At 63.8% G+C, this 25815-nt stretch overlaps 1 protein-coding gene across 1 annotated transcript; it reads right to left on the bottom strand.

Moving 5' to 3' along the window:
• LOC132207454 (zinc-binding protein A33-like) lies at positions 1 to 25586 on the bottom strand. Its single transcript, XM_059643009.1, has 7 exons — positions 25314 to 25586; positions 18273 to 18472; positions 9826 to 9871; positions 8485 to 8709; positions 5822 to 5844; positions 4100 to 4215; positions 1 to 660 (listed from the first exon to the last, which is right to left on the bottom strand). The coding sequence occupies exons 1-7, from the start codon at positions 25584 to 25586 to the stop codon at positions 128 to 130; spliced, it is 1416 nt and encodes a 471-aa protein (XP_059498992.1). The 3' UTR covers positions 1 to 127.
• Positions 25587 to 25815: the final 229 nt, after the last annotated feature.

The raw sequence follows: 25815 nt of genomic DNA, 5'->3' as shown, positions 1-25815 counted from the left end.
TGTAGAATACCTTACTGTTTTTACTTAATGACTTCCAGAGGGTGGGGGGAGGATGATGGATGAGAGGTTTCTTCTTTGGTGGCAGGGGGGGGGATGGATGGGAAAGCCAAGGGATATAAAACTTCTGTTAGTAGTGGCAAAGCTGGAGGGTGCTGTCCGTGCCTCTGCTGGGGCTGAAGAACGGGACCACGGGGCTCCGGAAGGTAACGTTGAAAGTGCATAGGAGCGCCATGCAGTTGGCATCATAGAAGGAGAGTTGGCCAGCCTCAAAATCCAGGTAGATGCCCACCTTGGAGAGCTCGGTGTCGACCGCCAGGGGGCGCCGCCGCTCGCCGTTCTCCCAGTAGTCCAGCAGCCGGCAGATGCTCCAGTAGCCGTGGCCGGGGGCCAGCTTGACACAGCCCTGGCGCGGGCTGCGCACACACGTGACACCCAGGTGCCAGGACACCGCGTCGCCAACATCCACCTCCCAGTAGCGGCGGCCTGAGGAGAAGTGGGTACTGGCCAGCACGGCCGGGAAGCAGTCAAACCGCTCAGGATCATCTGGCGCCGCCTCCAGGTCGGGGGTCTCCGACAGTGAGGACTTGACCAGCGTGTAGTCTCTGTTGAAGCGCAGGCTGCGGTGAGCCGACTTGGGGTTGAAATAGAGATTCTCCGGACCTGTGGGAGAAAACAGAAACCGTGCCAAGTAAGGAGCAGAAGCACTGAGGTGATGTTCTCCACCCCTCGCCCCCGACACGCTCACATACCCGCCACATCCAGGTATCAACACCAGAGGGGTCTCTGGGGCGTCTGTGTTGTAGCCTGGAGTTACAGGGAGCTGTGAGGTGAAGATAAACATTCCTTTTGATTGCTAATCTCTCCCACTTGATAGGCCCTCGTGTTGGCAGCATTCACACTTTGGGAAGTGACCTGCTTGCTCTGACCTAATGTTAAGCTGTGCCCCGGGGTCCGAACCCCTGGAGCTTCCAGGCCAGAAGCAGGGACGCTGCCTGCCTCCCGCTCTCCTCTCTCTCTCTTTCCATCACTATTTCTCTTGCCCAGCGCGCATTCCCCCCCCTCTCTCTCACTCACACCTTCCCCCCACCAGCCACCCCTTCGCTATCCTTCCCCACACACTCTCCTCCCCCCTTGTCCTCGTGGTCTCTAACTCTCTCTTTCACCGCCTCACACACTCTCTCCCGTCCACTCCAGCCTCTCTCCTCCTCCTCCCTCTCTCTCTCTCTCCTTCCCCCCGACTAAACCCTCCTCTCTCTCTCTTTCCCCCCACTACTCCCCACTCTCTCTCCTGCAGCCCCTGCCTTTGCACCCTCTCAATCTCTCTCCTTAGATCCTGCCTTTCATTCCACATCACACTCTGTGCTTCTTCTTCCAACCTCCATGATCTTCTCTCACTCTCTTTCCCCTTGTCACACTCTCTCCATTCCCCCTTACATTCCCCTTCTCTCCTTCTCCCTTTCCCTCCACCTGCCCCACGTCTCTCTCCCTTTCCGCTCGTTTTCCCAACCACCCCCCTGCCACTCCCTCCCTCTCCACCACCCCCATTCCCTCCCTCCCTCCCTTTTCACCCCCTTCTCACTCTCCAGTCCCCCTCTCCCTCCCTCCCTCTCCTGTCCCCGGCTATCTCCTTCCCTCCCTCTTCAAACCCCGTCTCCCTCCTTCCCTCCCTCTCCACCTCTCCCCCGGTCCCTCCTTCCCTCCCTCTCCAGACGCCCTCTCCCTCCTTCCCTCCCTCTCCACCATCCTCTCCCGCTCCCTCCTTCCCTCCCTCCCTCTCCAGCACCTCCGCTCCCTCCTTCCTTCCCTCTCCAACCCCCCCCAGCTCCCTCCTTCTCCAGCCCCCCGCTCCCTCCTTCCCTCCCTCCCTCTCCAGCACCTCCGCTCCCTCCTTCCTTCCCTCTCCAACCCCCCCCCCCAGCCCCCTCCTTCTCCAGCCCCCCGCTCCCTCCTTCCCTCCCAGGTGAAAATGGGGGACTCACTCCCGTGGGGTGGGGGGGGGGTGAGAACAGGGGACTCAGTCCCATGGGGAGCGGGGGGGGGGGGGTGAGAACGGGGGACTCACTCCCGTGGGGAGCGGGGGGGGTTGAGAACAGGGGACTCACTTGACTAATACCTGGAATGAATGGATTGCCTAACGAGTCAGGGGTAATTCCTTATCCTCTGGAGTTGGGAAAGACACAAGAGTTGACTAAATTGAAAAATATTAGATCCTGAGTGGAGTAACTGGGAGGGTGCACAGGGGACGTTTGGGAGCTGTAGTGGGGCAGGAATCTTCAATTCCCTTCCAAAGGCAGGAGATGCTGTTAAACCTGAAAGCGTTCAGAAAAGCTTTACAAGGATGTTGTCAAGATTATAGGGTTTGAGCTACAGGGAGAAGCTGGTGTCAATTTCCCCGGAGCGTCGGAGGCTGAGGGGGGGGGGGACACCTTACAGAGGTTTATAAAACCATGAGGGGCGTGGGTAGGGGGGATAGACAAGGTCTTTTTTCAGGGTGTACTGCATTCAAATCTGGTCTCCTCACTGTAGGAACGAAGCCGTCAAACGTGAAAGCGTTCAGAAAAGATTTACAAGTCTATTTGCCAGCGTTGGAGGGTTTGAGCCACAGGGAGAGACTGAATAGGCTATTCCGCCCGGAGTGTTGGTTTTACCCCAAGGTGGGGGGTCTCCAAAACTAGAGGGCAAAGATTTAAGGTGAGAGGGGGGTGTAAGGGACAACTTGTTCACTACGAGGTATGGAACGAGGAAGTGGGTGGAGGCTGGTACAGTTACAACATTTAAAAGGCATCTGGATGGGGACGTGGATAGGAAGCGTTTAGAGGGATAGGGGCCAAATGCTGGCAAATGGGACTAGATTAAGTGAGGATGTCTGGGTCAGGATGGACGAGTTGGGCTGAAGGGTCTGTTCCTTTGCTGTCTGAGGCAGTGAACTGATCTTCCTGGGCTTGGGACAGACAGAGGGAGAGGCCGGCCGCAGGCAGACACACAGGGTGGACTATTGCAGCCTCTGATGTCTCAATGCCAGCAGAGTTTGGAGGCCCAACCCCAAACCTGCAGAGACTATTACACTGTGACTGTCCCTGTCCCAGGTCCCATCTCCCTCCAGCAGTTATGGTCAAGCTCTCTGTCTGAGCGACAGGCAACAGCCCCACTCAGTGGTCAACTGAGGAGCTACAAGGAGGCGTGCACCCAATAGTAAGTGTGGAGCTGGATGAACACAGCAGGCCGAGCAGCATCGGAGGAGCACAAAAGCTGACGTTTCGGGCCTAGACCCTTCGTCAGAAAACGGGAAGGGGAAGTGGGGTCTGAAATAAATAGGGAGAGAGGGGGAGGTGGGTGGAAGATGGATAGACGAGAAGATAGGTGGAGACGAGACCGACAGGTCAAAGAGGCGGGGATGGAGCCAGTAAAGGGGAGTGTAGGTGGGGAGTTAGGGAGGGGATAGGTCAGTCCAGGGAGGACGGACAGGTCAAGAGGGCGGGATGAGGTTAGTAGGGAGGAGGGGATAGGTGGGAGATTAGGGAGGCAGGGTCGAGCTGGGCTGGTTTTGGGATGCAGTCGGGGGTGGGAGTTGGAGAATCTGGGATAACAAGGCGTGGAGCTGGAATGACACAGCAGCATCAGAGGAGCAGGAAGGCTGGAGAAGGGCCCAGACCCGAAACTCTGATGCTGCCTGGCCTGCTGTGTTCACACACCCGAGCAGACAAGAGTTGCATACAGGGAGGGGATATGTGCCGAGATGTACAAATTCTCTCTCACTCACACACGTAACACTCAACAAACACCATCGATAAATAAAAAGCACAGAATGCAAGATGCACAAACACACAGAGAGTGTGCCGCACCTCACGAAAAACCGCAAACATCTCGCTCTCCTGGACGAACATCTCACGGAGCTGGGGGAGGGCTTGAGAGAAACGTCTTCGATCGCCGTGAAAAAAAACCCACACGGTTCAGGAGGAAGACGTCCCTGTGTTTATCCACAGGCGTGACTCCAGACGCCGAAACAGCCCGCTCACTTCGAGGGGACGGTCCCTGACTGCTATCCCCCAACCCAACATCCCCCGCCCCGGCCGAGAGTGAGGGCAACCCGCCAACGTACCTGGGTTAATGACATCCAGCATCCGTTTCCAGGCCACGAGCTGCAGAGGCCCAGTGAACAAATCCCAGCGCGGAGGTGGCTTCATGGCGATGTGCTTCCCGAGCTCAGGAATGGGCCTGCAGCCGGGAAATGGGAATGGAGGGAGAGGGGAGCAAGGAATGATTTTGCGCCCAAGAACCAGAGGCGATTTGATGACAGGAAAAGGCGGGTGGGCCAGGGATGAGCGAGGTTAGCTAAGATGTGATTTCAGGGGGAAGTCGGTCTGTTACATCGGCAGGGACTGCCGGTGCTGGAGAATCCGAGATAACAAGGTGTGGAGCTGGATGGACACAGCAGGCCAAGCAGCATCGGAGGAGCAGGAAAGCTGAAGAAGGGTCCAGGCCCTCATCCAGCTCCACACCTTGTTATCGTTGGGAGGCTGCCTTCAAACTGTCTCTACACGCGATCAAGAGCAGGCCAGAAACTAGGAATACTACAGTGAGTAACTCACCTCCTGACTCCTTAAAGCCTGTCTATCATCTACAAGGCATAAGTCAGGAGTGTGATGGAATACTCCCCACTTGCCTGGATGAGTGCAGCCCCAACAACACTCCAGAAGCTGAACGCCATCCAGGACAAAGCAGCCCACTTGATTGGCACAACATTCACAGTATCTCCTGAATCCAATCAGCAATTCAGGAGAAATGTCTCCTGCAGAATGCAGTAGGACTCCCTCCCAAGGGGAGCAGAGAGAACAAAGTTGACACTCACATCCCGACAGTGCCCGCTCCCTCGGCCCCGACCCCCCGACGGCGCCCGCTCCCTCGGCCCCGACCCTCCGACGGCGCCCGCTCCCTCGGCCCCGACCCTCCGACGGCGCCCGCTCCCTCGGCCCCGACCCTCCGACGGCGCCCGCTCCCTCGGCCCCGACCCTCCGACGGCGCCCGCTCCCTCGGCCCCGACCCTCCGACGGCGCCCGCTCCCTCGGCCCCAACCCTCCGACGGCGCCCGCTCCCTCGGCCCCGACCCTCCGACGGCGCCCGCTCCCTCGGCCCCGACCATCCGACGGCGCCCGCTCCCTCGGCCCCGACCCTCCGACGGCGCCCGCTCCCTCGGCCCCGACCATCCGACGGCGCCCGCTCCCTCGGCCCCGACCCTCCGACGGCGCCCGCTCCCTCGGCCCCGACCCTCCGACGGCGCCCGCTCCCTCGGCCCCGACCCTCCGTCACTCCTTGGTACTGACCCTCGAACAGCACCCACTCCCACAGTGCTGACCCTCTGTCTAAGTTGGATTTGGTGGAGATGAATGGGGATTTGAAACCCAATCCTAGTGCTTGGGAGTTGAGGGAGCCGGACCCTCAGAACCAGAAGGGAACGGGAGACACGGCGATCGGGCTGGAATGGCGTGGGAGGAGCTTCGGTTGGAGCAGAAGCACAAGGACTGAAAGGTCTCGTGCCACACCAGCAGGTGGTTCTCACACAACGAAGGGATCGGCGGGGGCGAGAGCCAGAAATCAGAGGTAACAACGAGACTCTGATGTCAGGGAAAGGGCAGTAACATTCTCTGGATATTCCAAGCCGTTAAGGAAGTAGGTGCGGAGAGTACAGTTGGTGCTGTGACATTGACCAGAGTCTGGCCCGACACAGCTCTGAGTCCATTCAGGAGGCACTTGGTCAACACAAGCGAGAGAGTCAAATCCGCACGGAATTACCGAATCGCCACGATGCTGACCTCGCCCTTACCGGGAAATGGTGTCCAGCAGCTCCTGCCAAATTGAAAAAGAGAAACGGGGGAAGAAATTAGCCTCTGGGTCACCAAGCTTGTTATTCTGAGGCCGCCGAGCAAACGTCTGATGGGACGAGTGGCCTCCCAGGGTTCTGTAAACAGCTGCGATTTTCCGCTGTGATGTTCTGATTTGGTGGGTCCAGAATCCCGACAGGAGGCCATTCAGCCCATCAAGCCCACACTGACCTGTTCCAAACAGCATCCCACACAGACCCACCTTCCTACCCTATTCCTGTATTTCAACATTGCTGGCCCACCTTAACCCGCACATCCCCGGTAATACAGGACAATTTAGCATGGCCAATCCACCCTAACCCACACATCCCTGAGCACTACGGGACAATTTAGCACGGCCAATCCACCCTAACCCGCACTTCCCTGGGCACGACGGGACAATTTAGCACGGCCAATCCACCCTAACCCACACATCCCTGGGCACTACGGGACAATTTAGCACGGCCAATCCACCCTAACCCACACATCCCTGGGCACTACGGGACAATTTAGCACGGCCAATCCACACTAACCCGCACATCCCTGGGAACTACGGGGCAATTTAGCATGGCCAATCCACACTAACCCGCACATCCCTGGGCACTAGGGGACAATTTAGCACGGCCAATCCACCCTAACCTGCACATTTCTGGACTGCGGAAGGAAACTGGAGCACCTGGTGGAAATTTGCACAGACACAGGGAGAATGTGCGAACTCTGCATACACAGTCACCGGAGGGTGGAATCGAACCCAGGTCCTTGGCACTGTGAGGGATCAGTGCTAACCACTGAGCTACCGTGCCACCCCTGATCTATGTAGCACGAGAAGCAAGGAGTTTCCCCACAGTACGCTTGCCCTCAGGTCATAGAACATAGAACATTACAGCACAGTACAGGCCCTTCGGCCCTCGATGTTGTGCCGACCTGTCATACCGATCTCAAGCCCATCTAACCTACACTATTCCATGTACGTACATATGCTTATCCAATGACGACTTAAATGTACCTAAAGTTGGCGAATCTACTACCGTTGCAGGCAAAGCGTTCCATTCCTTTACTACTCTCTGAGTAAAGAAACTACCTCTGACATCTGTCCTATATCTTTCACCCCTCAATTTAAAGCTATGTCCCCTTGTGCTCGCCGTCACCATCCTAGGAGAAAGGCTCTCCCTATTCACCCTATCTAACCCTCTGATTATTTTATATGTTTCAATTAAGTCACCTCTCAACCTTCTTCTCTCCAATGAAAACAACCTCAAGTCCCTCAGCCTTTCCTCATAAGACCTTCCCTCCATACCAGGCAACATCCTAGTAAATCTCTGCACCCTTTCCAAAGCTTCCACATCCTTCTTACAATGCAGTGACCAGAACTGTACACAATACTCCAAGTGCGGCCGCACCAGAGTTTTGTACAGCTTCACCATAACCTCTTGGTTCCGGAACTCGATCCCTCTATTAATAAAAGCTAAAACACTGTATGCCTTCTTAACAGCCCTGTCAACCTGGGTGGCAACTTTCAAGGATCTGTGTACATGGACACCGAGATCTCTCTGCTCATCTACACTACTAAGAATCTTACCATTAGCCCAGTACTTTGCCTTCTGGTTACTCCTACCAAAGTGTATCACCTCACACTTGTCTGCATTAAACTCCATTTGCCACCTCTCAGCCCAGCTCTGCAGCTTATCTATGTCTCTCTGCAACCTACAGCATCCTTCGTCATTATCCACAACTCCACCGACCTTAGTGTCGTTTGCAAATTTACTAACCCATCCTTCTACGCCCTCATCCAGGTCATTTATAAAAATGACAAACAGCAGCGGACCCAACACCGACCCTTGCAGTACACTACTAGTAACTGGTCTCCAGGATGAACATTCCCATCAACTACCACCCTCTGTCTTCTTTCAGCAAGTCAATTTCCAATCCAAACTGCTGTATCTCCCACAATTCCATTCCTCCGCATTTTGTACAAATGCGATCAGCGAAGATTTAAAACGTGATCTCCTCAATGTGGGGACCAGCGCCACAATAAACTCACCCTGGACCCCATCAGAACAGCCTTGGCGTCACTGGCTGGCTCAGATAGACAGTAAAGATCCCTCAACCCTTTTACACTAAAAATCAAGCTCTCTCTACTCTGTGAAAGGGAAGGTAGAGCCTCCTCTGCACCAGTCCTCATGAAACAGCCCCAAGGATAGGGACAGCACGGGTTTAAGTACAGGGTAAGGCTCCCTCTACACTATCCTGCCCCATCAAACACTCCCAGGACAGGGACAGAACAGGGTTAGATACAGAGGAAAGCTCCCTCTACACAGTTCCCCCATTCCAGATAGGGGTAGCACGGTGTTCGATACAGGGTAAAGCTCCCCCTGCACTGTCCCCCCATCAAACACTCCCAGGGACAGGGACAGCACAGGGTTAGATAGAGAGTAAAGCTCCCTCTACACTCTCCCACCACCCCCCCAATCAAACACTCCCAGGAGGGGGACAACATGGGGTTAGATACTGAGTAAAGCTCCCTCTACACTCTCCCACCCAAGAAACATCAAACACTCCCAGGAGGGGGATAGCACGGGGTGAGATACAGGGTAAAGCTCCCTCTACACCTGCGAGCACTCTGTACCTCCAGCGGCACGGGGCGGTTCAGCTTGCTCTTGATGTCGGCGATGGAGTCCTCGAGCTCGAGGACGGTGGCGCCGAGGTCCAGCTGACTGGCCTCCGCCTCCTTGATGGCCGCCTGCTCCACCTGGTCCAGCTGCAGCAGGAGGGTCTCCCGCTCCTCGATCAGGAACTCGATCAGGCGCGCAAACTCCTCCTGGATCCTCGCCTTCAGCGCCCTCTTCCTCGCCTGGCGGTCAGTGGGGAGGGATCAGAGCAGACAAGAAGGTTAGGGTGAGGGGTCCATGTTGGGGTGGGGTGGTGTTGGGACAGGGTGGAGTGGGGTGGGGTGGGATGGGGTGCGGCTGGGTGGGCTGGGGGATGTTGGGATGGGTTGGGGGGGTGGCATGTGGAGTGGGATGAACGAGGGAGAGGGAGGGAGAGGGGGAACCAGCAGAGGAGAGGGATGGGAGAACCAGGAGAGGGAGGGAGCGGTTTCGGGTTGGGGGTGGGGGGGTGGAAAAGACCAGGGAGGGAAGGGTGGGGGAGTAGAGAGAGAGGGAGGGAGGGGTAGGGAGGGAGAGGGGGAGGAAGGGGAGAGGAGGGGGAGGGAGGGATAGAAAGAACAGGGACCCCCCCCCCCACCCAAATTAACCTTCCACCTCCCTGAGATGGCTCCAAACCCTTCACAGGGCCTTCAACAGCCTGAGGGGTCATAGAACAGAATCACAGAATCCCAACAGCGTGGAAGCAGGCCATTCAGCCCATCGGGCCCGCACCGACCCTCTGAAGAGCATCCCACCCAGACACACCTCACTCTGGTATCCCTGTAACCCGGCATTTCCCACGGCCAATCCACCCTAGCCTGCACACCTTTGGACCATGGGAGGAGACCCACGCAGGCACAGGGGCGAGGTTGTGCAAACGGGTCCCTGGCGCCGTCAGGCAGCAGCACCAAGCCTGTGCCATCGCCCACATCGTGCGCCACAGAGTGACGCCAACATAAGAACCCATCGGGTTTACCGAGGGGGTGGGGTGGAGGAAACCTGCCATCCTTACCCCGTCCAGGCCTACACGTGAGTCCAAACCCATGCACTCCATTTGCTAAAGCCATTCCCGGCCGGGAGCCACAGAAGCCAGCCCGTCACCGAGGCTGGGTTGAGATCCCAGAAAATGCCTCCATCTGCCCAGAAATAATCTGACAAACTGGCGTAAGGTCGGGAGAGGGAGGTATTTGGGGAAGACCCAGTTTGAGAGTGGCTCTCCGTTGCTAGAGTAACGCCTTTTTAGGTCAGCCCTGGGGCGGCGGACCGCCCCCTAATTCGCGGGACTCAACACCTCGGGCCGTTTCCGAGAGCGCGCTTACCAAAAACTCTCCTGTTAGCTCTTGCATGAGAGAGAGGTCACAGCTCCTAGGCGACAGGACAGAGGAAAATGAGAAGGCATCAGTCACGCTGCTCTAGGCCAAGACCAACTCAGAAGGCCTCAGCTGTTTGCTAATCCACCTTTACTCAAGAGGGGCAGAGTGCAACATGCCCAAGTTTGCAGACGGTTTCAGAATAGACAGGAGGGCACGTCGCACGGTGGGCGTCGGGGATCTGGAGGAGGGTATCGATCCGTTGAGCGCGTGGGCAAGCCTTGGCACATGGAGTTTAATGTGCGATATCGCAAGGTTTCTTGCTCCCTACTCATCGGTGGGCATCGCTGGCTCGGCCCGGCATTTCCCGCCCGTCCCTAGTTGCCCCCTGCCTTGAGAAGGCGGGGGTGAGCTGCCTTCTTGAGTCCTCCTGCTGTGGGGTGACCCGCGGTGCCATTAGGGAGGGAATTCCAGAAGTTTGACCCAGCGACAGTGAAGGAACCGCACAGCCAAGTCAGGCTGGCGACTGGCTCGGAGGCAGGCAGTTACTTAACTAGAGAGAGACTCCCAAGAGTGCGGTCAGAGGGATCTGAATGATCCAGAAGGTTAGTGTGGAAGCAAAGTGTTTTTTCAAAACTGATGGGGCTGGAGCTACAGGGAGAGGCTGAATAGGCTGGGCCTGTTTTCCCTGGAGCGTCGGAGGCTGCAGGGATGACCTTTGAAAACCACAAGAGGTAGGCTTAGGGTGAATAGCCAAGGTCTTTCCCCCCAGGGTAGGGGAGTCCAAAACTAGAGGGGCATAGGTTTAAGGTGAGAGGGGAAAGGGACCCGAGGGGTAACTTTTTCACACAGAGGGTGGTGCGTGTATGGAAGGAGCTGCCAGAGGAAGTGGGTGGAGGCTGGTTTAGTTACAGCATTTAAAAGGCTTCTGGATGGGCACATGGATAGGAAGGGGTTAGAGAGAGATAGGGGCCGAATGCTGGGAAATGGGACGAGATGAGTTTAGGATAAATGTCTGGAAACAAATAAATGAACAGTTTTTGTAGTAAAAAGGACGGTGAATGTACTCTGCAGAGCGGCACCCTAGTTGTAAGCCTCCCTGCCTGCACTGCTCCTTCTGATCCATACTCCACTACTAAAGAAAATAAAGCATCCATAGTTCAAAATCGGAATCAGAAGAAGCAGGAGGAGTAGGCTATTCGGCCCATTGAATCTGCCCTATCATTCCAAATCCTCGTTTGCCATTTCCTTGCCCACCCCCACCCCATACCAGAAACCTACCTACATTCTGCGTTTGAGTGAAGACGTGGAGCTCGGTGTTGGTTGTAGATGTCGGTGTGCTCGCCAAGCTGGGGGGGCGGTGGTTTGATAGCAGACGTTTCGTTCCCCCTTACGAGGCGACGTCCTCGGTGCTGCAGAGCCTCCGGTGAATTGCCGCTGTCCTGCCCTGGTTCGGATTTATACGGCCTGATTTTTGCTGCTTCCAGCAGGTGCCAGTTTTGGCTGTGCTTTGGAATGGTCAGTATATTCTAATTCCAGCGAACTTCACCCGGGAAAGCAGCCAGCCGCTAAACGCCACGACCAGATGTCCTCGGTTTGAGTTCACACGAGAGAAATCACACTTCCAACTGGTACAACACAGCTGTCATAGGACAAGCCAAACAGAAGCCAGCCAGGGAATTTCACGAGGCCTGGCACTCATCCACAGATTCCATCTGCAAATACTTGGATTTAGACCCGATACACCGACCAGTACACTGCACAGCTGGAACCAGCACTTAGCAGGCGAAGAAACCAGACCAGATAATTTCAAATTGGCACAGGATGACAGCACTTCACAGGAGGCTGCACAGCACTGAGGATGTCACCTGGAAAGGGAGCAGATCGTCGGCTATAAACCTCCCAACACACCGACATCTACAACCTACCTGCTCCCCTTGAATACCAGTCAGTGATCTAGCCTCCGCAACTTTCTGGGTTAGAGAATTTCAGACGTTTACCCCGACTCTCTTGGGAGAAGAAATACCTTCAAGTCTTGGCTGTAAATGGGTGTTCCCTTATTTCTGGAACTCCGTCTCCCGCCGCTGGAATTTGAGATTAGGGAACATCGATCCTATCGAGGACCCTCAGAAATTTTGTACATTTCAGTTGGACACCCTCTCATTCTCATGAATAAAGGCCTAATTTGTTTAGCCATTCTTGATAAGTCTTGACTTTTGGTCCCAGGTGAATCTGTTTTCAACTGCCTCCAATGATTTCTTAAATATGGGGAACAAAACTGCACATGCTCCACTAGATAAGGCTTTGCGAACATCCTATTTTTTTTGTTCTGAAGAAGGCCCCAGACCAGAAACGTTCCTGCTCCTCTGATGCTGCCTGGCCTGATGTGTGCATCCAGCTCCACACCTTGTTGTCTCAGACTCCAGCATTGGCAGTTCCTACTATCTCTATATAAGACCACCCTGCTTTTAAACTACCAACTTATAGAGTCATAGAGATGTCCAGCAAGGAAACAGACCCATTGGTCCACCTAGTCCATGCCAGCCAGATACAAAGGGACACTCCTCTCCCCCATAGTTGCAGTCAGCTTCTTTCTACAGTGGCAGTCTGCAGCTAAGACCAAGAATTTCTTGAGTGAATGGAACAATATTTTGTTTCTCAATTTGTTAACCTTGAGAGAAAAAAAATAACAAAAGCACAAAATTTTACAAAGGGGGCTTGGTCCTGAACGTTACGCTTCTTTTCCAGCTAAGCGCACGCATACACAATGCATTCCTCTGACAGCTATCAGGCACCCAGTGGGATGCACAAGATCGAATTATGACCAGAGGGTACCTGCAGAATAGGTAGCGGCCATTCGGCCCATTGGGTCTGCTCTGATCCTCTGAAGAGCATCCCACCCAGGTCACTATCCTATCCCTGTAACCCTGCAATTCCCACCAACAAGCCACCACAACCAGCACATCCCTGGGCACTACGGGACAATTTAGCACGGCCAACCCACCCTAACCCGCACATCCCTGGGCACTACGGGACAATTTAGCACAGCCAATCCCACCCTACCCCGCACATCCCTGGGCACTCCGGGGCAATTTAGCACGGCCAATCCACCCTAACCCGCACATCCCTGGGCACTACGGAACAATTTAGCACGGCCAATCCACCCTAACCCGCACATCCCTGGGCACTCCGGGACAATTTAGCACGGCCAACCCACCCTAACCCGCACATCCCCGGACACTACGGGACAATTTAGCACGGCCAATCCCACCCTAACCCACACATCCCTGGGCACTACATGACAATGTAGCACAGCCAATCCCACCCTACCCCGCACATCCCTGGGCACTCCGGGGCAATTTAGCACGGCCAATCCACCCTAACCCGCACATCGCTGGGCACTACGGAACAATTTAGCACGGCCAATCCACCCTAACCCGCACATCCCTGGGCACTCCGGGACAATTTAGCACGGCCAACCCACCCTAACCCGCACATCCCTGGGCACTACGGGACAATTTAGCACGGCCAATCCACCCTAACCCGCACATCCCTGGGCACTATAGGACAATTTAGCACGGCCAATCCACCCTAACCCACACATCCCTGGGCACTACATGACAATTTAGCACGGCCAATCCACCCTAACCCACACATCCCTGGGCACTACATGACAATGTAGCACAGCCAATCCCACCCTACCCCGCACATCCCTGGGCACTACGGAACAATTTAGCACGGCCAATCCACCCTAACCCGCACATCCCTGGGCACTACGGGACAATTTAGCACGGCCAATCCACCCTAACCCGCACATCCCTGGGCACTCCGGGACAATTTAGCACGGCCAATCCACCCTAACCCGCACATCCCTGGGCACTCCGGGACAATTTAGCACGGCCAATCCACCCTAACCCGCACATCCCTGGGCACTATAGGACAATTTAGCACAGCCAATCCCACCCTAAGCCGCACATCCCTGGGCACTATAGGACAATTTAGCACGGCCAATCCACCCTAACCCGCACATCCCTGGGCACTACGGGACAATTTAGCACGGCCAATCCACCCTAACCCGCCCATCCCTGGGCACTACGGGACAATTTAGCACGGCCAATCCACCCTAACGCGCACATCCCTGGGCACGGCCAATCCACCCTAACCCGCACATCCCTGGGCACTAGGGGACAATTTAGCACGGCCAATCCACCCTAACCTGCACATCCCTGGGCACTACATGACAATGTAGCACAGCCAATCCCACCCTACCCCGCACATCCCTGGGCACTCCGGGACAATTTATCACGGCCAACCCACCCTAACCCGCACATCCCTGGGCACTAGGGGACAATTTAGCACGGCCAATCCACCCTACCCCGCACATCCCTGGGCACTACAGGACAATTTAGCACGGCCAATCCACCCTAACCCGCACATCCCTGGGCACTACGGGACAATTTAGCACGGCCAATCCACCCTAATCCGCACATCCCTGGGCACTACGGGACAATTTAGCACGGCCAATCCACCCTAACCCGCACATCCCTGGGCACTACGGGACAATTTAGCACGGCCAATTCACCCTAACCCGCAGATCCCTGTTAGCAGACTTCTCAACAAACCCCTCAAGTTTCAAATCTTGTGTCAATCTCTCTTTGTGTGCATATCCCGTGTAGCGGTAACACTGTATGCCTCACTCTGTTCTGTCGCCCTATGATCTGTGTGTCCTTGTACGGTATGGTCTGCCTGTACTACTGGCAAAACCAAACATTTCACTGTACTTAGGCACGTGCAACAATAATAAATCAACTCAAAGAATGCGCAAACTCTACACAGATGGCTGTCCATGGGAGGAATCAAACTTGGAGATTGGGTGGGGTGGTGGGGAGAGAGAGAGTGAGCGAGGGAGCACGGGAAAGCGAGCATGAGAGAGAGAGCAAGAGCGGGTGAGCACAGGAGAGAGAAAGAGAGAGTGAGTGAGCAAGGGAGAGAGTGACAGCGAGCGAGCACGGAGAAGAGAGAGAGAGAGCATGAGCACGGGAGAGAGGGCAAGCGATCAAGCACGGGAGCGGGAGAGAGTGGGGGGAGCGGGAGAGAGGGGGGGGCGAGCGGGGGGGGGGCGAGCGCGGGAGAGAGGGGGGCGAGCACGGAAGGGGGGGCTAGCGCGGGGGGGGGCGAGCACAGGAGGGGGAGGCGAGCACGGGGGGGGGGCGAGCGCAGGGGGGGCGAGCGCGGGAGGGGGGGCGAGCACAGGAGGGGGGGCTAGCGCGGAGGGGGGCGAGCGCGGGGGGGGCGAGCGCGGGGGGGGCGAGCGCGGGGGGGGGCGAGCGCGGGGGGGGCGAGCGCGGGGGGGGCGAGCGCGGGGGGGGCGAGCGCGGTGGGAGGGAGCACGGGAGGGGGGGGGCGAGCGCGGGAGGGGGGGCGAGCGCGGGGGGGGGGGCGAGCACGGGAGAGGGGGGGCGAGCACGGGAGAGGGGGGCGAGCACGGGAGAGGGGGGCGAGCGCGGGAGAGGGGGGGGCGAGCGCGGGAGAGGGGGGGGTGAGCGCGGGAGGAGGGGGGTGAGTGCAGGAGAGGGAGCGGCGAGCGTGGGGGGGCGAGCGTGGGGGGGCAAGCGCGGGGGGGGCAAGCGCGGGGGGGGCAAGCGCGGGGGGGGCAAGCGCGGGGGGGGGCAAGCGCGGGGGGGGCAAGCGCGGGGGGGGCAAGCGCGGGGGGGGGCAAGCGCGGGGGGGGGCAAGCGCGGGGGGGGGGCAAGCGCGGGGGGGGCAAGCGCGGGGGGCGAGCGCGGGGGGGGCGAGCGGGGGGGGCGAGCGGGGGGGGCGAGCGGGGGGGGGGGCGAGCGCGGCGGGGGGGCGAGCGCGGGGGGGGCGAGCGCGGGAGGGGGGCGAGCGCGGAGAGAGGGGGGCGAGCGCGGGAGGGGGCGAGCGCGAGGGGGGCGAGCGGGGAGGGGGCGGCGCGGAGGGGGGGCGAGCGCGGAGAGAGGGGGGCGAGCACGGGAGGGGGGGGCTAGCGCGGGGGGGCGAGCACAGGGGGGGGCGGCGAGCACAGGAGGGGGGGGCGAGCGCGGAGGGGGGCGAGCGCGGAGGGGGGCGAGCGCGGAGGGGGGCGAGCGCGGGAGGGGGGCCAGCGCGGGAGGGGGGCCAGCGCGGGAGGGGGAGCGAGCGCGGGAGGGGGAGCGAGCGCGGGAGGGGGAGCGAGCGCGGGAGGGGGGGGCGGGCACGGGAGGGGGGGGGCGAGCACGGGAGAGAGGGGGGCGAGCACGGGAGAGAGGGGGGCGAGCGCGGGAGGGGGGGCGAGCGCGGGAGGGGGGGCGAGCGCGGGGGGGGGCGAGCGCGGGGGGGGGCGAGCGCGGGGGGGGGCGAGCGCGGGGGGGGCGAGCACAGGAGGGGGGGGCGAGCACACGAGGGTGGGGCGAGCACACGAGGGTGGGGCGAGCGCGGGAGAGAGGGGGGGAGAGCAGGAGAGAGGGGGCGAGCGCAGGCGAGCGAGTGAGAGAGAGAGGGGGCGAGCGCGGGAGAGAGGGGGCGAGCGCGGAGAGAGGGGGCGAGCGCGGGAGAGAGGGGGCGAGCGCGGGAGAGAGGGGGCGAGCGCGGGAGAGAGGGGGCGTGGGAGAGAGGGGGCGAGCGCGGGGGGGGCGAGCGCGGTGGGGGGGGCGAGCGCGGTGGGGGGGGCGAGCGCGGTGGGGGGGGGCGAGCGCGGTGGGGGGGGCGAGCGCGGTGGGGGGGGGGCGAGCGCGGGAGGGGGGGCGAGCGCGGGAGGGGGGGCGAGCGCGGGAGGGGGGGCGAGCGCGGGAGGGGGGGCGAGCGCGGGATGGGGGGCGAGCGCTGGAGGGGGGGGCGAGCGCGGGAGGGCGAGCGCGGGCGGGGCGAGCGCGGGGGGGGCGAGCGCGGGGGGGGCGAGCGCGGGGGGGGCGAGCGCGGGGGGGGCGAGCGCGGGGGGGCGAGCGCGGGTGGGGGGGGCGAGCGCGGGGGGGCGAGCGCGGGAGGGGGGGGCGAGCACGGGGGGGGGCGAGCGTGGGAGGGGGGGCGAGCGCGGGAGGGGGGGGGGCGAGCGCGGGAGGGGGGGGCGAGCGCGGGAGGGGGGGGGCGAGCGCGGGAGGGGGGGGCGAGCGCGGGACCGGGGGGCGAGCGCGGGGGGGGCAAGCACAGGACGGGGGGGGCAAGCACAGGACGGGGGGGGCGAGCGCAGGGGGGGGAGAGCAGGAGAGAGGGGGCGAGCGCAGGCGAGCGAGTAAGAGCTCGGGCGAGTGCGGGAGAGAGGGGGCGAGCGCGGGAGAGGGGGGGCGAGCGCGGGAGAGGGGGGGCGAGCGCGGGAGAGGGGGGGCGAGCGCGGGAGAGGGGGGGCGAGCGCGGGAGAGGGGGGGCGAGCGCGGGAGAGGGGGGGCGGAGCGCGGGAGAGGGGGGGCGAGCGCGGGCAAGCTGGCGGGGGAGACAGGGTGAGCGGGCGGGGGAGACGGGGGAGACGCGGCGGGCGGGGGAGGCGGGGCGACAGTGGGCGGGCAGGGCGAGAGCGTGCGGGCAGGGGAGGCGGGGCTAGAGCGGTTGGGCGGGGGAGGCGGGGCGAGTGCGGGCAGGCGGGCGGGCGGGTGGGCGGGGGAGGCGGGGCGAGGGCGGGAGGGCGGGCGGGCGGGGGAGACGGGGCGAGGGCGGGCGAGACGGGGCGAGGGCGGGCGTGACGGGGCGAGGGCGGGCGGGCGAGACGGGGCGAGGGCGGGCGGGGCGAGACGGGGCGAGGGCGGGCGGGCGAGACGGGGCGAGGGCGGGCGGGCGAGACGGGGCGAGGGAGACGGGGCGAGGGCGGGCGGGGAGACGGGGCGAGGGCGGGCGGGGGAGACGGGGCGAGGGCGGGCGGGGGAGACGGGGCGAGGGCGGGGGAGACGGGGCGAGGGCGGGCGGGCGGGGGAGACGGGGCGAGGGCGGGCGGGACGGGGCGAGGGCGGGCGGGCGAGACGGGGCGAGGGCGGGCGGGCGAGACGGGGCGAGGGCGGGCGGGCGAGACGGGGCGAGGGCGGGCGGGCGGGCGAGACGGGGCGAGGGCGGGCGGGCGGGCGAGACGGGGCGAGGGCGGGCGGGCGGGCGAGACGGGGCGAGGGCGGGCGGGCGAGACGGGGCGCGGGCGGGCGAGACGGGGCGAGGGTGGGCGGGTCGGGGCGAGGGTGGGCGGGCGGGCGGGGGAGAGAGCGCTTGCATGGGAGATAGAGAGGGGGAGAACAAGCCAACATGGGAGGATGACTGCGAGCGAGCGCAGGAGAATGACAGCGTACAGGGGAGACCGAGAGAAAGAGAGAGAGAGGCAGGGAAAGAGAGTAAGAGAGAGAGGGGCGGAGAGAGAGGGAGAGACAGAGAAAGAGAGAGAGAGAAACAGGGAAAGAGAGCGAGATGGACAGAGTTCAGGATGGGAACCTTCCCTACCTGAAGGGCCCCAGACACCTGCCCAATCTGAGAGCAGGTGAATTTACCTGTGAGCTTTGGACAGCCTGCAACAGCTGCAGAGGGCTCGCTGGTCAGTTGTGCAGAACACGGTCAGACCTTTCTGATGTTTCTCACACTTCCTGGAACCAGGGTCCCCCTGCGAGCCAGAGCTCGCCCTCTTCCCTTGTAGCTTCTCCACCAGGTTCGCAGCCAGGAAGTTCTTCGTGAAATGTTTGTTCGGGAAAACCTGCCGACGAAGGAGAGACAAGTCGGCAAAAGTCAACAGCAGGAATTGTACAGTTAATGGTATGGCCCTAGGGATTGTCATCGAAACAGACAGTGTAGGTGCGTAGTTCCTTGGAAGTGGCATCACAGGTAGACAGCGAAGAAAACGGAAGTTGCTGGAAAAGCTCAGCAGGCCCGGCCCTGTACACGGGGAGAAATCGGAGTTAACGTTTCCAAGTGACCCTTCCTCAGATGTTGTCACAGCCACTGCACTTTTCCAGCTATTTCTGTTGCTGTTTCTGATTTCCAGCATCTACAGTTCTTTTACAAGCATTTGGTCTGCTTACCTTTATCAGTCAGGGCACTGGAATTCTGTGTTCTGAGGAAGGGTCACGGGACCCGAAACGTCAGCTCTGTTTTTCTCCCCCCTTCACAGATGCTGCCAGGCCACGCTGAGCTTCTCCAGCGATTTCTGTCTTTGTTTGTTGAGAATAGGAGTTGGGATGTCTTGTTACGGCTATACAGGACATTGGGAAGGCCACGTTTGGGACACTGAGTGCAAGCCTGGTCACCCCTGCTGTAGGGAGGATGCTGTTAAACTGGAAAAGGGCACCACTAGAGATTCACAAGGTTGTTACTGAGACTGGAAGGTTTGAGTTATAAGGAGAGGCTGGGAGTTATACCCTGTAGAGTCAGAGGCTGAGGGGTGGCCTAATAGAGGTTTATAAAAGCAGGACAGGCGTGGACAGGGAGACTATGAAAGGTCTTTTTCCCCTAGCATGAGGGAGTCCTCAACTAGACGGAGTAGTTTTAAAGTGAGAGTTAAAGGATTTAAAAACCCCGAGGATTTCTTCCCCTCTCAGAAGGTAGCTCTTAATAAAACTTCAGAGGAAGTGGCAGATGCAGGCACATGGATAGGAAAGGTTTTGAGGGATATGGGCCAAACAGGTAAATGGGACTCAGATAACAAAGTGTGGAGCTGGATGAACACAGCAGGCCCGGCAGGATCTCAGGAGCACAAAAACTTTTTGACGTTTCGGGCCTAGACCCTTCATCAGAGAGAGGGATGGGGAGAGGGTTGTGGAATAAATAGGGAGAGAGGGGGAGGCGGACCGAAGATGGAGAGAAAAGATTACAAGAGAGTTGCAGTGGGGGAGAGAGATTCCCTGAGGTTGGTCCAGAGGGAGGAGGGTAACTTCTGCAGGTTAGGCATCCCTGGAAGAGGCTTCGCAGTGAAGTTAAAATTGTGATCAGAGATAATGGGAACTGCAGATGCTGGAGAATCCGAGATAACAAAGTGTGGAGCTGGATGAACACCGCAGGCCAAGCAGCATCTCAGGAGCACAAAATGGGACTAGTTTAGTTTGGGAATCCTGGTCAGCACAGAGGAGTTGGACTGAAGGGTCCGTTTCTGCACTGTATGAATCTAGATCAATGACGAGCAGAAAGGAGATCCTGGTAATATTTTTTGCCGGGATGTACAAGGCAGTCACACATGAAACAACTATAGTCACATGCACAAGATAATACGGTGTGGAGCTGGAGGAACGCAGCAGGCCAGGCAGCATCAGAGGGGCAGGAAAGCTGATGTTTCAGGTTGGGACCCTTCTTCAGAAACGGTGGGGGGGAAAGGTAGCTGGGAAATAAATAGAGAGGGGAGGGGTGGGGTTGGGGAAGGTAGGTGGGACGGTGATAGGCGAGTGCAGGTCGGGAGTGGCAGGGATCGGAGGGGCAGATAGGTGGGAGAGAAGATGGACAGGTTGTGTCAGGTCAAGGAGGCAGAGATGAGAGGGAGGGTTGGACATTGGATGAGGCTGGAGAGGGGGGGGCCGCTGTAGGTGGAATATGAGGTAGTTCCTCCTCGAGTTCGCAGCTGGTGTGACACTGGAGGAGGCCCAGGATGGACATGTCGCCCAGGGAGGGGGCGTTAAAATGGTTCATGACCAGAAAGTGTTGTCGTTTGTCGCATAGATGTTCTATGAAGAGGTCTCCGAGCCTCCACTTGGTCTCACCAATGTAGAGGAGGCCACATCGGGAGCAGAGGATACAGTAGACCATGTAGATGAATGCGCAGGTGAGATAGGAGGACACCTGGGATGTGCGGGAGTGGAACGCCCTATCTTGGGAGTAGATGTGGCAGATGCGAAGGAATTGGGAGTAGGGGATCGCATTCTTGCAGGAGGGTGAGGGTGAGGGTGAGGGTGAGGGTGAGGGTGAGGGTGAGGGTGGGAGTGGGGGTGGGGGTGAGGGTGAGGGTGGGGGTGAGGGTGAGGGTGAGGGTGAGGGTGAGGGTGAGGGTGAGGGTGGGAGTGGGGAGGGGGGAGGGTGGGGTGGGGGTGGGGGTGGGGGTGGGGGTGGGGGTGGGGGGTGGGGGTGGGGGGTGGGGTGGGGGTGGGGGTGGGGGTGGGGGTGGGGGGTGGGGTGGGGGTGGGGGTGGGGGGGAGGGGAGGGTGGGGTGGGGGTGGGGGTGGGGGTGGGGGGGAGGGTGGGGGCGGAGGTGGGAGGGGAGGGGGGGGAGTGGGAGGGGAGGGGGGGAGTGGGAGGGGGGAGGGGAGGAGGGGGGAGGGGAGGAGGGGGGGAGGGGGGGAGGGGAGGAGGGGAGGAGGGGGGGAGGAGGGGAGGAGGGGGGGAGGAGGGGAGGAGGGGGGGAGGAGGGGAGGAGGGGGGGAGGAGGGGAGGAGGGGGGGAGGGGGGGAGGGGGGGAGGGGGGGAGGGGGGGAGGGGAGGGGGGGGAGGGGAGGGGGGGGAGGGGGGGAGGGGAGGGGGGGAGGGGAGGGGGGGAGGGGAGGGGAGGGGGGGAGGGGGGGAGGGGAGGGGAGGGGGGGAGGGGGGGAGGGGAGGGGGGGAGGGGAGGGGAGGGGGGGAGGGGGGGAGGGGAGGGGAGGGGGGGAGGGGGGGGAGGGGGAGGAGGGGGAAGGGGGGGAGAGGGGGGAGGGGGGGGGAGAGGGGGGGAGGGGGGGGAAGGGGGGGAGAGGGGGGAGGGGGGGAGAAGGGGGAGGGGGAGGAGGGGGGAGGGGGGAGGGGGAGGAGGGGGGAGGGGGGAGGGGGGAGGGGAGGAGGGGGGAGGGGGGAGGGGGGAGGGGAGGAGGGGGGGGAGGGGGGAGGGGAGGAGGGGGGGGAGGGGAGGAGGGGGGGAGGGGGAGGAGGGGGGAGGGGGGGAGGAGGGGGGAGGGGGAGAGGAGGGGGGAGGGGGAGGAGGGGGGAGGGGGGGGGAGGAGGGGGGAGGGGGAGGAGGGGGGAGGGGGGGGGGGAGGGGGAGGAGGGGGGGAGGGGGGAGGGGGGGAGAGAGGGGGGAGGGGGGGGAGAGAGGGGGGAGGGGGGGGAGAGAGGGGGGAGGGGGGGGAGGAGGGGGGGGAAGGGGGGGAGGGGGGGGAGGAGGGGGGGGAAGGGGGGGAGGGGGGGGAGGAGGGGGGGGAAGGGGGGGAGGGGGGGGAGGAGGGGGGGGGAAGGGGGGGAGGGGGGGGAGGAGGGGGGGGAAGGGGGGGGGAGGGGGAGGAGGGGGGGGGAGGGGGAGGAGGGGGGGGAAGGGGGGGGGGGAGGAGGGGGGGGAAGGGGGGGGGGAGGGGGGGGAAGGGGGGGGGGGAGGGGGGGGAGAGAGTGGGGGGAGATGGGGGGGGAGATGGGGGGGGAGATGGGGGGGGGGATGGGGGGGGGAGAGAGGGGGGGAGAGAGGGGGGGGAGATGGGGGGGGGGATGGGGGGGGAGAGAGGGGGGGGAGATGGGGGGGGAGATGGGGGGGGAGATGGGGGGGAGGGGGGGAGATGGGGGGGAGGGGGGGGAGATGGGGGGGAGGGGGGGGGAGATGGGGGGGAGGGGGGGAGAGAGGGGGGGAGATGGGGGGGAAGAGGGGGGGGAGATGGGGGGGAGGAGGGGGGGAGGAGGGGGGGAGGAGGGGGGGAGAGGGGGGGGGGGAGATGGGGGGGGAGATGGGGGGGGAGATGGGGGGGGAGGGGGGGGGAGATGGGGGGGGAGGGGGGGGGAGAGAGGGGGGGGAGATGGGGGAGGAGGAGGGGGGGAGGAGGGGGGGAGAGGGGGGGGGAGGGGGGGGGAGGGGGGAGGAGGGGGGAGGGGGGGGGAGGAGGGGGGAGGGGGGGGGAGGAGGGGGGAGGGGGAGGAGGGGGGAGGGGGGGAGAGAGGGGGGAGGGGGGGGAGGGGGGGGAGGGGGGGGGGGGGAAGGGGGGGGAGGGGGGGAGGAGGGGGGGGAGGAGGGGGGGGAAGGGGGGGGGGAAGGGGGGGGGAGGGGGGGAGGGGGAGGAGGGGGGGGAAGGGGGGGAGGAGGGGGGGGAAGGGGGGGAGGAGGGGGGGGGAAGGGGGGGAGGAGGGGGGGGAAGGGGGGGGGGAGGGGGGGGAAGGGGGGGGGGGAGGGGGGGGGAAGGGGGGGGGGGAGGGGGGGGAGAGAGTGGGGGGAGATGGGGGGGGAGATGGGGGGGGAGAGGGGGGGAGATGGGGGGGGAGATGGGGGGGGAGAGAGGGGGGGGAGATGGGGGGGGGAGATGGGGGGGGAGGGGGGGGAGAGGGGGGGGAGAGAGGGGGGGGAGATGGGGGGGGAAGAGGGGGGGGGAGATGGGGGGGGAGGAGGGGGGGAGGAGGGGGGGAGGAGGGGGGGAGAGGGGGGGGGGGAGATGGGGGGGGAGATGGGGGGGAGATGGGGGGGGAGATGGGGGGGGGAGAGAGGGGGGGGAGAGAGGGGGGGGAGATGGGGGGGGAGGAGGGGGGGAGGAGGGGGGGAGAGGGGGGGAGGAGGGGGGGAGAGGGGGGGAGGGGGGGGGGAGGGGGGGGAGGGAGGGGGGGGAGAGGGGGGAGGGGGGGGGGAGGGGGGGAGGGAGGGGGGGGAGGGGGGGGAGGGAGGGGGGGAAGGGGGGAGGGGGGGGAGGGAGGGGGGGAGGGAGGGGGGGAAGGGGGGAGGGGGGGGGAAGGGGGGGAGGAGGGGAGGGGAGGGGGGGGAGGGAAAGGGGAGGGGGGGAGGGAAAGGGGAGGGGGGGGAGGGAAAGGGGGGGAGGGGGGGAGGGAAAGGGGGGGAGGGGGGGAGGGGGGGAAAGGGGAGGGGGGGAGGGAAAGGAGGGGAGGGGGGGGAGGGAAAGGGGGGGAGGGGGGGGAGGGAAAGGGGGGGAGGGGGGAGGGGGGAAGGGGAGGGGGGGGAGGGAAGGGGGGGAGGGGGGGGAGGGAAAGGGGGGGAGGGGGGGGAGGGAAAGGGGGGGAGGGGGGGAGGGAAAGGGGGGGAGGGGGGGAGGGGGGGAAAGGGAGGGGGGGAAAGGGGGGGAGGGGGGGAGGGAAAGGGGGGGAGGGGGGGAGGGAAAGGGGGGAGGGGGGGGAGGGAAAGGGGGGGGGGGGGAGGGAAAGGGGGGGAGGGGGGGAGGGGGGGAAAGGGGAGGGGGGGGAGGGAAAGGGGGGGAGGGGGGGGAGGGAAAGGGGGGAGGGGGGGGAGGGGGGGGGAGGGGGGGGAGGGGGGGGGAGGGGAGGGGGGGGAGGGGGGGGGAGGGGAGGGGGGGGGGAGGGGAGGGGGGGGGAGGGGGGGGGGGAGGGGAGGGGGGGGGGGAGGGGAGGGGGGGGAGGGGGGGGGGGGGAGGGGAGGGGGGGGGGGGGGGAGGGGAGGGGGGGGGGGGGGGGAGGGGAGGGGAGGGGGGGGGGGGGAGGGGAGGGGGGGGGGAGGGGGGGGAGGGGGGGAGGGGAGGGAGGGGGGGAGGGGGGGGGAGGGGGGGGAGGGGGGGGAGGGGGGGGGAGGGGGGGGGAGGGGGAGGGGAGGGGGGGGAGGGGGGGGAGGGGGGGAGGGGGGGAGGGGGGGGAGGGGGGGGGAGGGGGGGGAGGGGAGGGGGGGAGGGGGGGGAGGGGGGGGAGGGGGGGAGGGGGGGGGGAGGGGGGGAGGGGGAGGGGGGGAGGGGGGGGAGGGGGGAGGGGGGGGGAAGGGGGAGGGGGGGAGGGAAAGGGGGGGAGGGGGGGGAGGGAAAGGGGGGAGGGGGGGAGGGGGGGAAAGGGGGGAGGGGGGGGGGGAAAGGGGGGAGGGGGGAGGGAAGGGGGGGAGGGGGGGGAGGAAGGGGGGGAGGGGGGGGAGGGGGGGGAGGGGGGAGGGAAGGGGGGGGAGGGGGGGGGAGGGGGGGGGGGGGAGGGGAGGGAGGGGGGGAGGGGAGGGGAGGGGGGGGGAGGGGAGGGGGGGGAGGGGGGGGAGGGGAGGGGAGGGGGGGGAGGGGGGGGAGGGGGGAGGGGGGGAGGGGGGGAGGGGAGGGGGGGGAGGGGGGGGAGGGGAGGGAGGGGGGGAGGGGGGGGAGGGGAGGGAGGGGGGAGGGGGGGGGAGGGGGGGGAGGGGAGGGAGGGGGGGGAGGGGAGGGAGGGGGGGAGGGGGGGGAGGGGAGGGAGGGGGGGAGGGGGGGGGGAGGGGGGGGAGGGGAGGGAGGGGGAGGGGGGGGAGGGGAGGGAGGGGGGGAGGGGGGGGGGAGGGGGGGAGGGGAGGGAGGGGGGAGGGGGGGGAGGGGAGGGAGGGGGGGGGGAGGGGAGGGAGGGGGGGAGGGGGGGAGGGGGGGAGGGGGGGAGGGGGGGGGGAGGGGGAGGGGGGGGAGGGGGGGGAGGGGAGGGAGGGGGAGGGGGGGGGGAGGGGGGGGAGGGAGGGGGGGGAGGGGGGGAGGGGGGGGGGGAGGGGGGGGGAGGGGAGGGGGGGGAGGGGGGGGGGAGGGGAGGGGGGGGGAGGGGGGGGGGGGAGGGGGGGGGGAGGGGGGGGAGGAGGGAGGAGGGGGGGGGGGAGGAGGGGGGGGGGGAGGAGGGGGGGGGGGAGGGGGAGGGGGTGGGGGTGGAGGTGGAGTGAATGGGGAGGGGGAGGTTGTGTGGGTGACAATGGGAGATGCGCTTCCGGAAGCTGAGGGGGCGGTACCCACCTGCCTGCACTCGGGGCACGAGTAGCTGTGACCGGCTTCCGGCGACGTGATCGGGGAGACCTCGGGTTCTCTACTTCCCGCCGCCGTCCGAATCAGAGCCGGGGCCAACCTCCGCTGGCGTTCCCGACTCCGCCAGACATGTGTGATGCAGGCCTGGCAGAAGCTGTGGCCACAGGCCAGGGCCACGGGCTCGCGGAACAGCTCCAGGCACACGGAGCAGCTCAGCTCCCGGCGGAGGGCCGCCTCCAGCGAAGCGCCGGCCTCGTCCGCCATCTTGGTGAAGGAAGGCTGGCGACGCGCCCGGGGCGCGCACTACGCATGCCAGAGTGGACCGGGAATGTCGGGAGTGAGTGCGGTGGCTCCTTGATCTGGCGCATGCGCGATGATGGGAGCCTCGCTCCGCCCAGTCCCATACAAAGTAATAGAGGCCTTTCATTTACGTAATCTGTGACGCACGGGGGCGGGGCCGTCCGCCATCTTGGATGTCCCGTTCACCTTGTTT

Source organism: Stegostoma tigrinum, chromosome 47, assembly GCF_030684315.1.
Source record: "Stegostoma tigrinum isolate sSteTig4 chromosome 47, sSteTig4.hap1, whole genome shotgun sequence".
Classification (NCBI taxonomy): Eukaryota; Metazoa; Chordata; class Chondrichthyes; order Orectolobiformes; family Stegostomatidae; genus Stegostoma; species Stegostoma tigrinum.
The sequence above is the reverse complement of the archived record's forward strand: the minus strand, read 5'-3'. Positions and strand labels throughout refer to the sequence as shown.